The sequence below is a fragment of the Phacochoerus africanus genome, chromosome 5, assembly GCF_016906955.1.
Source record: "Phacochoerus africanus isolate WHEZ1 chromosome 5, ROS_Pafr_v1, whole genome shotgun sequence".
Lineage (NCBI taxonomy): Eukaryota > Metazoa > Chordata > Mammalia > Artiodactyla > Suidae > Phacochoerus > Phacochoerus africanus.
In genome coordinates, this window is record NC_062548.1 from 2,403,167 (window position 1) to 2,419,857 (window position 16,691).

A 16,691-nucleotide genomic window follows, 5' to 3' on the forward strand; every position below is an offset into this window, starting at 1 on the left:
GGGTGGGGCTGGCCCACGGCAGGGCAGCCTCTCCAACCTGCCCCACGCGTCCAGGAAGACACGTCAACCGCCAGGCCTGCAGAGCCAGGGGATCAGGAAAACGTGCCTAAAACCCATCAGTCAAGCACGAGCCTGCACGTGGGACCAGCCGTGAGGGGTGACCTTGCCCCGGAGCCGCGGGGGGCAGGGGCCCGAGGAGCCACCTCCCTTCTCCCCTGCAGGCCTGGGCGGCACGAGGGCTCCGGCCACTCAGCTCAGCTGTCTGCTGGTCCCAAAGGGCACAGCGACGCCGCAGAGCTGGTCAGAGCCCGGGTGGCCTCCAGGTTCTCCCGGCCCAGGGCAGAGATCGCTAACCAGGGCTGCAGTTCAGACCCGCCAGGGCCAGCCGCTCTCCGGGAAGCCGCACGGCCCCGGCGGACGCCCGGAGCCCGGCAGAGGTCGGGGCGGGAGCAGCTCTGGGGACCGGGCTCTGCAGGACGGGCACCCGCGAGGAGGCCGGCCTCAGCCCGCGAGGGCCCTCTTCCTTCCGGTTCTGAGGCCAGGCGTCGGTGGGCAGGAAGGCCAGTCCCTAGCAGCAGGCGACTCCTTGGAGGCACTGCTCCCGCTTGAAAACGAAACCGTCCCCAGGCAGTCACGCAATTATTAAAACCCAAAAGACGGACTCAGGGTAGCCAGCTATTTTTCCTTCTTCTAAAAATGAGGAGGAACAAAAGACAGCGTGTTTCCCACAGTATTTTAATCCAACTGTGCACTGGGAAGTAATGAGCCCCAGCTCGGGAGGCAGCAGACATCGGGAGCCGTCCCCCCGCTTCCCCTTCCCCGGGGCCCGAGGGCACCGTCGGCAGACACCCAGGTTTCAGTGACGCTTGATGATGCGAAACGTGCGGGAACGAACTGTGAGGTCCTTAAAGGCTAACGCCCAACCTCTGAGTGACGCCCAGGTCCCTCTGCTGCTCAGAAACATGGAATAGGAAGCCCCCCCGCCCCGCTTCTGTTCGCAGAACACCCAGCTTAACGCCAAAACAATTCCAAACAACGTGCAGAGATGCAGGATGCTGCTGGGCGCGCCGGGCAGCTGCAGGCACGGTGCCCTCCGGAGGTGCCCGCTGGGCTGGCGCTGGTGCAGAGGCAGACACGGGCTCTGGCCTCGAGGAGCTCACGGCCCAAGGTAAGTGAGCTCCTGGAGGACAGGGACGGCGGCTGCCCCGGGCCCGAGGTCCTAGTTCAGGGCAGAGCAGGGCTGCTCCATCCAGACACTGCCCAGACCGACGGCCTTCTAAGGAGAGAACCGGGACACAGACACGGGCGCACACACGGGGACGGGGACCCGAACCCAGAGCACAGCCTGCGCTTCGTGGACGCCCCTGCGGCAGATCAGGGAGGAGACGCTGAGCTGTCCCCACACCAGGCACAAGCTTGTGCCCACCACGGGCCCTGCCGGGCTGCTGGGATCTGCTACCACCGTCCACAGCGGAAGGAAACAATGAACCGTAGTCAGAGGCAGTAGTTAAGTTATTGCTCCTTTTTTACAAGTTTTTCTTTGACTGTGCCCACGGCAGGTGGAAAATCGCGGGCCAGACTGAACCCACACCACAGCAGCGACCGGAGCCTTGGCAGTGGCGTCGGATCCTTAACCCACTGCGCCACGAGGGAGCTCCGAGATTGACTTTTCCTGCTTTGATTTTGCGAGACGGGGCCTCTCGCACGAACCCCCGGCCCGGCGCCTCCTGAGGACGGCTGTCAGCTCCCCCGTCCTTTAGAGCCCGCTGCCCTGGTGGGCCCTCCTTGCGGTCAGCCTCGGATCATGCGACCAAATCACCTCCATCTTCCCAGAAAGAGGCACGGATGCCCCAGCGAGGGAGCCGAGCCGCTCGGTTCCAGAGCAGGTGCGGGTCTCGCCACAGCCTGGCACAGAGAGAGGCCTGGGGGGCCGGCCCTGCACCGGGGAACCTGCCCCCGTCTGGGCGGAGACACAGCCCTTGTCAGAACCCAGCTCCAGGACAAAGGCTCCAGGCCCCGCTCCACACTCAGCAAGCTCGGGCGCACGGGTGACCAGAAGCCTTAGCGCTTGTTCTGCTGCTCCTGTGATCCAGGCACTGAAGTGAAGTTTCTCGGCTGCCGCTGTGCGCTGCAAAAGCCAGGAGACACGATACAGAGGTCAGGGTGGGAAGCCCCGCAGGCAACCACCTGCCTGCTACCCTTCCAAGGTCCCCAGGGCTTTAGCCTGGACGGCGCGGGACCCCACGACTCGGCCAAGGCTGCTGGGACCAGCTCCCTGTGTCCTCTGGACAGAGCGGGCCCGGCCAGCACGGCCAGCCGCTCTGCACGCCGCCGGCCGGCAAGGTGAGCGCGGGGACGGCGAGCTCCCGGCTCGGCTGGGGCAGCAAGAACCCTCTTTACAAGGACCAGACTCGGTTTCTGGGAACAAAGTCCCGAGTCTGCAGCGTGTTAGCCCTCAGAACCACGTGCCGCTCACAGGCCGTGCACGCTGGCCTGTCCCCGGGGCGGACAGGAGGAGCAAAGCCAGGCCAGGGCTCTGGGGAGCGCCCCCAAAGGGTGACACGGAGGGGGGGCACAGGCAAAGCCCCAGGAATGCACGGCCAAAGCAGGAGGCAGAGTACACACACCCCTCCCCGGCTCGCAGCAGAGAGGTGGGCACCAGAGGCCCAGGGGACGCCGTCCACCTGCAGCGCCTCCAGTCGTGCGGGTCAGCGTCCAGGACAAGACTGTGCCTGCAACGCGCGGGGCTGAGGCGCTGCCTGAGCCCGTGGATGTGCGAGGCAGGACAGCAGAGGTGGAGCCGACACAGGTCTGGGCGGGGGGGGGGGGGACCCCCACAGGCTGCTGGTGCAGGGCGCTCATCTGCTGAGAGGTGGGGGCGTCGTCCGCAGGGCCAGAGGTCTCGATGACATCACAGGACACGTGGCCAAGGGGGGCCGGGGGACAGGAGAGGGCCCATGTCACCAGGTGAGACCAACCTGCAGTGGCTCTGCTTCCAGAGAGGCTACTCTGCTCCCCCAGGAGCCGGGGGCCAAGCATCTACAGGCGTGGCTTTTGTTTGCCCACTTGAAGGGGAACCTGGCTCCTTCACACCCAGTCTTCAAGGCCTTCTGAGAAGAGGACGAGGCTGGACGAGGCTGCCTGGGCGGCCAGCCCTCTGCCGGCTCCCTGCTGCCCCCTGCAGACCTTCACAGCTCCCCCCCCCCCCCGCCCCCTCGCCTGAGGGGCCGGGGTCTCCTGCGGCCAAGCCCTCCCAGGATCCTGCTAAGCCTCTGGGCTGGTTTCACCCACATCCAGGTGGCTGTCCTCCGCGGGAGCTGCGACATGCACACCAGGACCCCCAGAGCTCTGCCTGGGTGTCAGGCCCGAGGGTGACTTAAAACCCTCTCTCCTCTTTCACGGAGGGAGGCCAGCACAGGCCCGCGCCCCGCGGGGTCGACAGCCTCGCTCGGAATGTCCCAGGTCCCAGGAGGCACAGGGCACACCGCCGGCCCCCTGGCCTGAGTCGGGAGAAGGCCTGCGGGGTTGGGGGGGGGGAGCAGCCACGCCCACCTCCTCCCACCGAGAACCAGCCTTCCTTTCACCCCCGGAACCGGGACCAAGAGGCGTCCGGCTGCACGCAGCTTTTAATGTGGAAACGCGGCTCTGGCGGGCGGACAGGCAGCGCGGGCAGAGCCCGGGTGGAATGCTAAGCACAGGAAGCGTGAGTCTAGAAGTAACACCGAACACACACTAGGCTTCCTTCCCAACGCCTTCCAACGTTTAACTGACAGCGAACGTGACAGCAACGGCCCCTCCGTTGTAATGAAAATCAGATTCTTCACGTTTAAAAACACAAACCACAAAGCCACAAAGACCTTTCTCCCCCTCACTTGAGGTGGATACTTGGGGCAGCCCACTCACAGCATCCCACACTGCTAACCTTAAAGCAAAAACCCCCACAAAACCCCAAAACACCCAACTATTTTTTGCACAAGATTTTCAATTACACTTTCACCTGCGCCCACCGAGCAGCACCTGCACTGCCCTGGTCCTCAGGGGCTTCCGGGCACCCCCCGGCCCCCCCATCAGGAGACAAAACTGCACCCCTGGGCACAAAGCAGCAGAGGTGCTGGGGGCCGGGTCCTAACCCACTTCCACGTGGCAGCCCAGCAAGCACTGGGCTGCAGGCCGTTCAGGGAAAAAAAACAAAGCCCAAGGTGTTACTGGCTCCCAGACGAAGAAACTGCAAAACTCAAAGGCTTCATTAAAGGGGTATAAACTACCTCCATTATGGCACCTTCGTTCGTTGTTAAATGCAATTTCCAAACTCATTCGCATCACACCAGGAAGCTAGTGACGGGCTGAATTTTTCTCGCTTGGAAAGAATTCCAGAGTGTAACGATCGATTTTAGGAAATCACGAAGCCAAGGGATGTTACTCTCAGCCAAGTAATTTCACAAGCAAGACGGTAAATGCCCTTGTGGGTTCGGCCCCCAAACCCTGACATTTAACGAGCTCTGAGGGGCGGGGGGGCCGCAAAGGTCCCGAATGTGGGTCGCAAGCGGAGATGATGGCCTCACCCGGGGAGGGGGCAGGGACGTGGTCCCGGCCACTCCTCCCTTTTACGGGGAGCGGGCAGCGGGCCTGGCTCGCCGGGGGTCAGCTCGGCCGGGGACTGGCCGCGCGTCGCATCTCGGAGCCCCCGGCCACCGCAGCCCGGCCTCGGTGCACGACCCCGGGCCTGGGGAGCGGGGCGCTCTGCACTCTGTCTTCTCCAAGTGGGGACCAGAGGGGCCGGGCCCCGCCTCCCGGGGTCGCGGGTCTCCAGGGCGCCGCCCGCCCCCCGCCCGGCCCCGCCGGCCCCGCCGGCCCGACCCCCACCCACCCCGCCGGCCCGAGCGCACTGACCTCCGCGTCCCAGGCCGCCAGGTGTGCCCGCGGCCCGCGGCAACGCCCGGCCCGCCGCAGCCCCCGCGCACTGCGCATGTCAGGCCGGCCCGGCTCGGCTGGAACCAGATCCAGCCGGCTGGGCGGTGACGCAAGCACGACGGGGCGTGTGGGCGGGGCTCCCGGCTGGGCGGGGCCAGCCCTGCACGTGGGCCGGGGCCCCCAGACCCAGGCGGGAGCTGCGGGGCCAGGGGTGGCGGGGCGGCGCGGGGTGACGCGCTGGGGCTGGCAGCGCCCACCGGGCCAGGTGAGGCCGGACGGAGGCTCAGGGCCGCTTCTCAGCCTCCTACTGGCTGACCGAGCCCTTGTCCAGGGGTCTGCCTGCGGTCCGGCTCTGCCTCCAACTCGTCCTCACTGCAGACCCCCAGTTACCCCTCATCTTCAGGGAAGCCTTCTCTGCCTCCCTCCCAGAACACCCCCCGAGTTCTCTGATCAAAGCCGGGACCCGCCGCCTGTGGGCTCCATCGCGGTCACTTCAGTGGGCGAGTGGCGCAGCTTGCTTTATTAAAGGCTCTTCCGGCGCTTGTGCCCCTTCCCCTAAGACAAGACTGCTGATCAGCTGCGACAGTCCAAAGAAAACACCCCAGAAGCCCCGAGCCGGTGCCACGGGCCCAAGGCCCACAGCAGGCTCTGCAGGAGGGGTGGGTTCCGGGTGGGGGGGTGCTCTGTATTCTCAGCATGAGGACCCGCCGTCCTCTGGCTGCCGCTGCCGGGTGTTCCCCTCCCGCTTTGGGTGTGGGTGTCCCAGCTTCACAGCCCGATAAGGATCTGTGAAGCCCCAGAGCCAAGCCTGCATCTTTTTTGTGTTTTTCCTCTGGCCACCTCCCCACCACCCACAGGCCAATCCACACACCCACGCTTGCTTGCTTGCTTGCTCAATAGTGGGGGTGGGGGTGGGGGTGGGGGTGGGGGCAGGAACCACCTGCAGAGGGACTGCAGAGGCCTCCCAGAGCCGGAGGAAAGTGGAGGGCAGGGCCGGGACTCTGCTGGGCGGTCTGGCCTCTGCGATGCCGTTTAACCCCTAGCACGCGGGCGTCAGCGCTCTGGCCTTACAGATAAGGGAACCAGGCCTTGGAGGTGTTAAGTTTTCGGGATTTTGCCAGTTTCTCGGAAGGGACACCGTTTGGGGTCTTCTGAGTCACAGTGTATTTCCTCCGCCCACGAGCCCCCGATCGAGTTTCCTCAGGCCATTATCTCCTCCCGGTGACTTTAATGGGCAGCCTGGGAGACAGAGAGCCCACCCGGGGGGAGAGCTGGCCTGGGGCCGGTGGGGGAGGGGCAGCGGTGCTGGCGCCAACACCACAGAGAGGACTGCACCCCAGGGGGAGCTTCCTGCCCGACACTATCTCCTCATCTCCCGCTCCCAGCCACCCTGTTATCTGCACTTTGCAGACGAAGAGACGGAGGCGCAGCGAGTGTGTGCACTGGGTCAGGTCTGCCTGCTCACCATCCAGCTCCTTCCCAGGCCCCTGTCTGCCCAGGGACCCGCCTGCAGGGTACCTGCTGTCCCCTCAAGGCCTCACAGAGGCCCGGGGGCTGGGCAGGTGGAGAAGACCCCCCAGCAGGGGCTGCCAGCCCAGGTCTGAGAGCATCAGGCACAGGGCTGCTAGCTGCACCCCCGGGCTCACTGTAGGGACCCCAAGAGAAAGGGCACCGAGTCCACCCCCCTGGGGACTTTTGCCCACAAGGTCCAGCTGGTGGAGTGGAAGAGTGTGGTCGAGAGACCTGCCCACCGTGTGACCCTGGCAGCAGCACAGGGTCCGCCCTGAGGGACCCCAGGCAGCCGGGCTCAGCGCCCCGGTCAGGAAGACGGTCTGTGGCAGATGGGGTGAACTCCACGTGCTTGTTCAGCAGCATCTTCACACGAAGCGCCAAGCTCAGTGTGGGGGACACAGCAGGCAAAAACGCTGCCCCCACAGACACGGCTCGAGGCCCCCAGACCTCATACGCTGCAGTCCTCCCAACCCCTCAACCCCCGGGGTGATGGTGTTGGGGGGGGGTCCTCTGGGAGGTGATCAGATCGTGGGCTGGGGGGGCTCGGGAGTCAGTGCCCTCATCAGAGAGACCCAGAGCGCCCCCCACCAAGACCACGTGAGGGCCCAGCGAGAAGGCGGCCCCTGTGAACAGGAAGAGGGCCCTCGCTGGACACCAGATCCACCGGCGCCTGGATCTTGGCCTTCCGCCTCCAGAACGGAGAAGACATTTGTTAGTTATAAGCCCCCCAGGCTATGGTATTTTGTTACAACAGCCTGAACTAAGGCGCCTCCCCATAGTGAGATTTCAGTAGAAGGCTAATTAAGGAGGAATATTGGGGGGGTGGACAGAGAGTAGGTTTATGTTTTTATGTTGTTGTTGTTTGGCTTTTTGGTCCCTTTTTTTTTAGGGCCGCACCTGCAGCACATGGAGGTTCCCAGGCTAGGGGGTCACATCGGAGCTACAGGTGCTGGCCCACGCCACAGCCACAGCAACGCCGGATCCGAGCCATGTCTATGACCTAGCCACAGCTTGTGATAACGCTGGCTCCTTAACCCACTGAGCGAAACCAGGGATCGAACCCTGTCCTCATGGATGCTAGTTGGGTTCTTAACCCCTGAGCCACGCGGGAACTCCCGTTTATGTTGTGCAATTTTAAGTGGTTGGAGGAAGACAGAGGTCAAGGAAAATGACATCAGGAAGGTGACACCTGAGACCCAGAGGTGAGGGCACAGCCTTTGGATGTTTGGGAGGCAGGCGGTCCCAGCCAAGGGCACAGCAAGCACCCAAGTCCTGGGGGGCGGGGGGTAGGGCGGGCACAGAGACCCGCGTGAGGCAGAGGCAGCAGCAGGGAGTAGCGGGGAGGGAGAGCAGCCGCCAAGCCGGTGTTCTAGCAGCACCAAGGTGCCCCCAAACCTTCCCCAGAATCGGTAAGATGAGCTTTCACACGGGGTACCCACCCCCAAAATCCCTGGATCACTGACTCATAGCAAAGAATAAACGTGTCCCACACAGACAGAGTAACCGGAACGACTGGCTGACGGGCGGCCTCAGTCCCCGCAGGCCACCGAGCCGCTGGAACACCCGCCTGGAGGCTGACCATCTGGGCGCAGCTCACCAAGAGCCCGCACAAACCACTTTCCTCCCGCTCGCCCCGCCACCAGGTACGGCCTGGTTTGGAAGCGCTTGGCAGACAGAAAAGTGTGAGTGGGGCGGGGGGGGGGGGTGCGGGGGGAGCCCAGCCTCCGGGGACCAGGTGCAGCCAGCCCGCCAGCCCCGCCAGAGACCCCATCACGGGGCCTCGCTGTCACCGAAGCCTCGAGAGGCCCGACTCCAGAACCTTGTGTACCCGCCCAAACGGTGTCGGTGGAATTCCATCAAAGACGGGCAGAAGAATCAATGCCAATTTTATACACAATCGCTTCCGGAGAATGGAAGCGTTCTGGTTCTCCTTCGTTCTCCTTCGTTCTGTGAGGCCAGTATTTACCTTGACAGCAAAACCAGACAAAAATAGTATCCGAAAAAAGGAGTTCCTGCTGTGGCTCAGCGGTCACGAACCTAAACAGTCTCTATGGGGACACGGGATCAATCCTGGCCTCGCTCAGTGGGTTAAGGATCCGGCGTGGCTGTGAGCTGAGGTGTAGGCCACAGACGCAGCTCGGATCTGGCGCTGCTGTGGCTGTGGTGTAGCCCGGCGGCTACAGCTCTGATTCAACCCCTAGCCTGGGAACCTCCATGTGCCGCGGACACAGCCCTAAAAAGAAAAAAGAAAAAAGAAAAAAAAAAACAGAGAGAGAAAGGAAGAAAAGTGCGGATCGAAATCTCTCATAAATGTAAACGCAAAAAGCCTGTTCACGATGCCTGGCATGAGTGACACGCCGTCACCAAGAGGAGCTTATTCCAGAGGGGAGAGCCGGCCCAATAGTCAAGAATCAGTCCACACAACCCACCAGACCCACAGGCGAGGGAGGGTCCCCTCATCACAGCGATTGGCAAAATTGCAGAGAAAGCACTTGGCAACATTCGAAACTCACTCACGATACACATTCTCGGAAAGCAGGAAAGAGTGGAGGCGACCTGGTGGAGAACGTGTCAACCCGCCCTGCCCCCGAGACGGGGACCCCGGCGGGGAGAGCCGCTGCCCCCACCGCGGTTCCGCATCGCACTCAGGTGCCAGCCGGCGCGGTAGAGCAAGAAGGCAGAGACTGCAGACTGCAGACCGGAAGGAAGAAATGATACAACCGCCTCTGTTTACAGCTGGCGTAATGGTCACCTTAGAAGGTCCCAAGGAGTCCACCCAGTGACCCCGAGGCCTCCTCGGCGAGCTCAGCCAGACTTCAGGATACAAGACGAACGCTCCCCTTCAGCCGCATTTCCACGCGATGGCCACGGACGCCTGGAAACGTGCACGATGACAGTGTGATGTGGGTGCGGGGAGCGCCACGGATGAACAGAGGCCCCAGCAACGGGCCCACACGGGCAATTCGGTTTTTGGCAAACGTGTAAAAGCGATTCAGTGGCGAAGAGTCTTTTCAACAAGTGGTGCTGCAGCGATAGGACACACACAGGCAACAGAGGGAGCCGTGAGCCAAAGGAGAGGCACAGCAAGCAAGCCCGTGCAGAGATGCTCCAGCCCGCAGGTCATCAGGGGGGGGCACAGGCAAAGAGCAATCCCGCCCGTCAGAATGGACAAAACGGGGAACGCTGACCCCGTGAATGCTGGCAAGGATGTGGAGCGGTGGGAGCTCTCACCCGTGTCTGCTGGGAATGCAGACGGGCACACCCATTTCCAGAGGGCAGCCCGGTGGTTTCCTCAAAAACTAAGCCGTCTCTTATCATGTGACCCAGCAACTGTGGTCTTTGGTATTCACCCAAAGGAGTTGAGAGATTCCACAAAAATCTGTGCCTGAAGCGTTCCCGTCGTGGCTCAGTGGTCAACGAACCCCTCTAGTATCCATGAGGACGCGGGTTTGATCCCTGGCCTCGCTCCGTGGGTCAAGCATCCGCCGTGGCTGTGAGCTGTGGTGTAGGTCGCAGGTGTGGCCTGGATTCCCTGTTGCTGTGGCTCTGGCCTAGGCTGGCAGCTATAGGTCCAACTGGACCCCTCGCCTGGGAACCTCCATAGGCCAAGGGTTCGGCCTTAAACAGACATTAAAAGAAAACCTGCACATCAGTGTTGACAGCTTTACTCACAATTGCCAGGACCCGGAAGCAAGCAGGGCGCCCTTCGAGAGGTGATGGGCAAACAGACCGGGACCCATCCGGACCATGGAATGTCGCTTAGCGCTCGGAGAAATGAGCTAGAGTCACAGACGACCTGGAGGGGCCTCGCATGTGCATCCCCGGGTGAAAGAAGCCAGTCCGAGAAGCCCACGTGCTGTGTGATTCCAACAACGTGACACTCTGGAAAAGGCACAACTAGGGAGCCAGTAAAAGCCACACGGCGTGGAAGTCCACCCAGCAGTCGAGGCCCAGACACGGACACGCGGAGGAGTCCACGGCGTCAGGATGCGTGAAACAGCCCAACCCCAGAGGACACCTGCGGTAGGGTTCCATCAGTAGAGCCTCCTCGGATGCATAATGAGCGTATCAGAAGCTGCCGGGAGGAGGGGCGCTCAGGGAGAGCCATGTGGTGGAGGCTGAGACGGTCCCAGAACTCAGGGAATGGACCAGCGCAGAACTACACGCGCCTGCACCAGTGACAAGCCCCTGGCTCGGCTGTCATACCAGAGTCAAGGAAAACGTAACCGCTGGGGGAAGTGGACAAAGGGTACACGGGACTTCTTTGCTAGTTTTGCAATTTACTGGGAATTTATATATATATATATATATTTTAAAAAAGAGTTCCCATTGTGTCTCAGCGGGTTTAAGAACCTAACAATTATCCGTGAGGAGGCAGATTCGATCCCTGGTCTTGCCCAGTGGGTTAAGGACCTGATGTTGCTGCAACAGCGGCTTGGATCTGGCGTTGCTATGGCTGTGGTGTAGCCTGGCAGCTACAGCTCCAATCTGAACCCTAGCCTGGGGACTTCTATATGCCACACACGTTTGGCCCTCAAAAACAAACAAAGAAACAAACAAACAAAAAAACCCCCAAAAAACTATTCACAATAGCCAAGACACTGAAACAACCTAAATGTCCGTTGACAGATGAATGGATTAAGATGTGGTGTATATATACACACACACACACACACACACACACACACACACACACACACACACGCACGATGGAACACTACTCAGCCATGAAAAAGAACAAAATAATGGCATTTGCAGCAACATTGATGGAACCAGAAATTCTCATACTAAGTGAAGTAAGTTAGAAAGAGAAAGTCAAACACCATAAGATATCACCTATATTTGGATTCTAATACATGGCACAAATGAACCTTTCCACAGAAAAGAAAGTCATGGACTTGGAGAATAGACTTGGGGTTGCCAAGGGTGGGGGGGAGGCGGGGAGGAGGGAGTGGGATGGACTGGAATCTGGGGTTAAGAGTTAAGAGTTAAAAACTATTGCATTTGGAAAGGGTAAGCAATGAAATCCTGCTGTCTAGCCCTGGGAACTGTATCTAGTCACTCGTGATGGAGCAGGATGGAGAATAATGTAAGAAAAATAGTAAGTATATATACGTTGCTGTACAGTAGAAACTTGACGGAACACTGCAAACTAATTACAATGGAAAAAAATAAAAATCATTAAAAAAAAACCCCAAAAAAACCCCCAAAACCATGGCTCGGCTTTATCCCCGGCCCGGGAACTTGCACATGCAAAAAGAACTTCCGAAAACACAAAAGAAGCAGTGTGTGCACCTCCACAGCCTGGGCAGCAGGCTTGGCTGGGGCTCTGAGGACTGTCCCCCACCCCGTGAGCTGCCCTCCTGGCGAGGAAGGAGGCGTCGCACTTCCTGACCAACGCCCGGCATCCAGCACCAGCGCTGAGCCCACGTTTTTCTCTGCAGGGCGCCTGCATGCTTGGTCCCCTTGACCTTGACGAGTGACCTGGGATAGAAAACAAAGACCCCCCCCCCACCCAGCCCCTCCTGAGGCCTGGGTAAGAGGGCGCCTCCCAGCTTCAGCCCTGCGCCTCGGCCACGCCCGCACAGCAGGTGGCTGACGCTCTGGCCCCAGTACCGGCCACGCAGACAGACTCTGGGCCCTGATCCTGGGACCTCGTTCCCCCTCCTCGCCTCCGAGCTGTCTGTAATGACGGTTTTTTAGTTTGGAAAGAGAAAACCTCCGAGAAGGAAGACAGGCTCTGTCCCCCACCCTCAGCTTCAGGGCACACGCAGGAGAGGTCGGGGCCGACGGCACCCACGTTACACCAGAAACCACCCAACCAGCTGCCCCAGCGGTGAGGGCCACGGGAGGACGGAGGTCCCTGTCGACCACAGACTGGACGCCAAGCCAAAGCATGTGGCCGTGGACCAGGCCAGCTCGGGCTCCTGCAGGAGGAGTGCGTGACCACACGTGTGGGTGGAGAGCGGGTGGCCCCGGCGCACCCAGGCCCGGCAGCTGTGCTGCTGTCCCTCTCGCCTCTGTTGTGCAGAGTCTGGCCGCTCTCTGTGTCCAACAGGGAGGCCGGTGGTGCCCCCCTCCCCCCGCCCCAGACCCCCCACCCTCTCTCCTCACAGCACCGCTACCACTTCCACACGGCTCACAAGTGGTCCATGTATCCTACACGCTGCCGTGAGTTTTATTTGTGTTAAGTCTCCAGGAGTTCCACACAACGTTCTGATTGTCTTTCTTCCTTGGGCTTTGCCCCCCCCCCCCCACCGTGTCACATGGAGGTTCCCAGGCTAGGGGCCAAATCAGAGCTACAACTGCCGGCGTCTGCCACAGTCACAAGCACCATCAGATCCAAGCCGCGTCTGCAACCTACAACCACGGCGCAAGGTGATGCCACCAGATCCTAAACCCACTGTGGAAGGCCTGGGATCGAACCTGGCTAGTAGCCACCGGGATATGGGTTCCATCCCTGGCCTCGCTCCGTGGGTTAAGGATCCAGCGTTGCCGTGAGCCATGGTGTAGGTTGCTGACGAGGCTCAGATCTGGTGGTGTTGAGGCTGTGGCGCAGGCCGGCGGCTACAGCTCCGATTTGGTTCCTAGCCTGGGAACCTCCATATGCCACACTTGAAGCCCTAAAAAGACAAAAAAAAAAAAAAAAAAAACCCATGCAACTGAGCAGAATAGCTCTTTCTAGGTAACAGAATGGGGTCATTGACCGTATCATCTGGAAGCTGGACTGTGAGTTCCTGCCTAGAAACACGGCAGAAAAGCAACTCTGAGGCTGCGTCCTGCAAGCCGGACCACTCGACTTCCCACGGGCTCCTGTGATCCCTCCCCGTCCCGTCCCAGCTCCGAGGTAGGATCTGGCTTGTAGAAAACCACCCCTGAATGAGCCCCTGTAGCCACAGCAGCACCCCCTTGCCCTGGGGATAGGGAGCCCTCGGACTCAGCGCTGACCCGGCTGCAGGCCGAGACAGCCGCAGGGGCCTGCGGAGGTCGGTTCCTCTCGGGGCCTGAGCTTCTGCACCTACAAGTGGAGCTGACAGAGCTTCCCTGGGGAGCTGGGTGTCACTGGGAAAGGGGCCACCGCGGGGGCCCTGCCCCGAGCCCCAGCCGTCTGCTCTGGTCAGCTGGCCTGGCCTCTTGATGCCTGGCCACGTGGCTACTAGGAGCCCCAGTCACACGGAGAGGCTGGGCTTCAGAGAGCGCGGGCCGGGCCGGCTGCTGGGGCCCCAACTCCCCCAGAGAACAAGCAGGCTCAGCGCCTGGTTCTCTCGGACTCAACAGCCAACGTGGCTGAACAGCTGGTACCAGGACGCTCAGCCTTGTGGGGCTAGGCTACAGCTCCCCGAGGTCACCCTCACAGCATCCGTGGGGACAGAGGCACCAGGGCCTTCCCCGCCCGCCCACCGGCAGTGGGCTGCCTGCTCTCCCCACAGCGTGCTCCCTGGGCCAGCATCCTTGCCTCAGTCTCCCGGCTTGGGCCCTGGGGAGACGGCCAGGCTGGTGGCCCACCCCACAGGCCAGGAGTCAAGAAAGGGACAGGGAGGGCAGGCCGCAGTCCCCTGCCGCTCCCCGGCACCCAGGTGCCATCGGGTATCACAGGGGCTCTCAGAGAAGCCACACTTTCAAGACCCAAGAAGCACCGCCAAGGCCACGATGGGGCTGCTGGGTGTGCGGAGTGCCCGCTGGCCACAGGCCAAACAGGGCGCAGGCACAGGGGCCCCGAGTGGGGCTGAGGCCTGGCCCGGTCAATCCCAGCTGGCCAGCCCTTCTCTGAGCCGACCAGCCACACCCCTCTGCCACCCCCTGTCCCCGGGACCCCTGGGGCTCACTCAGGAGGACCAGGGTGCCACGTCGCCCTGGCCTGGGGCTCCGGAAGGGCAGGCCAAGTCAGTGCACTGACCTGTCGGAGCCACAGCTCCGTCCCCGGCTGGCTCAGCCGGCCCAGAGAGGGGGCGGCTCCGGCAGGGCTGACCGGCTGTGGCACCACTGCCCTCTGGGGCCCCCCACCTAAAATGCCACTCGGCTCGGCACATGCTCAGACACCCGGGCCGGGCGCATCCCGCGTTGACAGTGGGGAGATCTGCTTCCTTGGCGGACAGAAAAGGGGCTGTCAGAAGGCACGGGCCGGAATTTGGGAAGGAAGACCGTGCAGAGAGGCAGCTGCCCCGGCAACGGTGACGCTACCACACAACCAGCTCTCAACCGCCATCCACCCCCCGGCCTCCCAGGCCGGGCCTCGGCTCCCAGAAAGCTCCCCACGCTTCCTTCTCAACGTCTGCTACAAGGTCCCAGGGCCCTGAGCCGCGAGCAACGATAGAGCCACAGATGCCAGAACACTCAGCCTTGCGACCAGCCGTATCTTCGAGAACCACGGGAACTCTGAACGTTCCTTGGGTTCCCTGGTGGCTCCGTGGGTTAAGGATCCAGCATTGTCACTGCTGTGGGGCGGGTTCGACCCCTGGCCCTGGAACCTCTGCATACGCCGTGGGTGCAGCCCCCAATCGACATCCATTCCTTGCTCGCGGCACACACTTCACACAGTAGCCGACTCTGCAGGAGGCGTGAAATCGGTCACAAGTGCCTCTCTGCAAGGAAGACCCGCCTGTCTCCCCAGCTAAGGCGGCTGTCACCTTCCACGTCACCCCCGAGGGAAGGACCAAATGCAGACCCTGACCAGCGGTCCAGAGTCCCCTGGCGTGGATCGTAGCCTCTCGTGTCGGCTGCAGCCCCAGGACAGCCAGGAAGGCGGGTGAGCAGCCCCACCGTCCATCCACGAGGAGGCATCTCTGCACGCTCAGCAGAGCCCTGGCTGGCTGGAGTCTCCCTTCTCTCCACGGAGCAAGGCACCCAATTATGGCACCAGTGCCATGAACACGGTGTGTGCAGTGGCAAAGGCAGAGGCCCCTGGGGCTCTTGCCAGCAACACAGAGGGAGGCCCCCTCCACGTGGTTTTCAGAACTCCGCACCAGGCTACAAGGCTGTCGCAGTCAGAAACTCAGGAGTCAGGACCAGCTGTGCACACCTCCCGCCCCCAGGACGGTGCGGCTGTCCCCGTAGACACCCGGCCTTGCCAGGGGCTGGCCCGCACTCCGGGGAGCAGCCAGCCGCGGGCTACAGAGCTGGAGCCCTGCAGAGCGTGTTTACATCCCCCGCGAGAGGCCACTGCTGGCCTCGGCCGGGGGGGGGGGGGGGCGCCCCGAAGATGCCCCCCCCCAAGCACCTGCTTGCCAGGGGCAACCTTTCTCTGCAGATGAGGCAGTTGGGTGGCAGAGGGCTGAGGGGCTCCGACGGAGCTGAGTGCTGTCGTCACAGTGACGACCAGGCACAGGGCACCCCACGGGCAGCCCTCCTTGAGCCTGGCAGCCCAGGGACTCCGACCAGGAATTCTGGGCTCCAAGGCCTTTCACAAGCAAAGACATGTCTTAGGCAGGTTGCTAGGCTGACCCTGAGGCCCAAGCCCTGATCTGGAAAAGACCCCTGAGGGCGAGCCCTGCTCTTGCTCTGCCGTGGGACCCTGGACAAGCTGCTTAAGCCTTCCGAGCCTCAATACAATTTAAAACGAGATCATGTGTTGGGTCTCATTGACAGGTAAGGTATGTTTCCTTTAACGGCGAAATGAACATGCTTCTTAAATGGACAGGGTCAAGGCTGCTTTGGTGGCTGGTAGCGAGCTGACGCGCGTGGAAGTAACAGAGCCACAGGTTTGGTGAAACATGGGATGGGGTGGGTACCTCCAAGAGCTGCTCTGAGGACCCAGGGCAGAAGTGGGCGCAGAGCACGCGCCCCTCACTGTCGGGGGGCGGTGCCGGGGGACGGGACTGCCCTTGCCCCATCACTGGACACCCACTGCCACACAGACCCCCCGTGGAGGTGGGGGATAAGTCACAGTAATGACGAGGCCAAGGGGGCCTACAAGGGACTGGACAAGGATGAGATCTGGCCCTGCCCTTCCGCCGCAGCGATTCAGGGCCCCCGGAGGCCTCTCTCCGACGGGTGGTCAGGAAGCTGTCGTGTCCCGCACAGGGGGCCCAGCCGGCAGGGCCACCAGGCCCAGGGCCAACCTCGGCTGCTATTCTCATCATCGCTGCTCCATTCAAGCCCTGGCCACACAGCACACCTCCGCTAACTAGGACTTTCAGAAAGACGTGTTCTTGGGACCGGCTCCCGGACAGGCAGGCTGCTAGGAGTCGAGCGTCCTAGGTGAGGAGACGGCCTCCTTCTTGCTACTTTCCCGACGTTTAATTCGAACAGCAGCTTCAGGATTACTTCGG

At 61.8% G+C, this 16,691-nt stretch overlaps 2 protein-coding genes across 2 annotated transcripts in view; both read right to left on the bottom strand.

Annotated features, from left to right (window-relative positions):
- The window catches only part of C5H7orf50 (chromosome 5 C7orf50 homolog), a 94,924-nt gene that overhangs the window by 14,811 nt on the left and 63,422 nt on the right, over positions 1-16,691 (bottom strand). The gene's annotated exons all lie outside the window — the stretch shown is intronic.
- On the bottom strand, positions 720-5,008 carry LOC125126974 (uncharacterized). The gene is made up of 2 exons (XM_047779394.1): positions 4,891-5,008; positions 720-2,128 (listed from the first exon to the last, which is right to left on the bottom strand). Exons 1-2 carry the CDS (start codon positions 4,966-4,968, stop codon positions 1,757-1,759), a joined length of 450 nt encoding a protein of 149 aa, XP_047635350.1. The 5' UTR covers positions 4,969-5,008; the 3' UTR covers positions 720-1,756.

Coding starts and splice junctions, on each gene's coding strand:
- LOC125126974 (XM_047779394.1), bottom strand. CDS start 4,968: ATGCGCAGTGCGCGGGGGCTGCGGCGGGCCGGGCGTTGCCGCGGGCCG. Junction 2,129..4,890: donor TGGCGGCCTGGGACGCGGAG/GTCAGTGCGCTC, acceptor TGGCTTTTGCAG/CGCACAGCGGCAGCCGAGAA.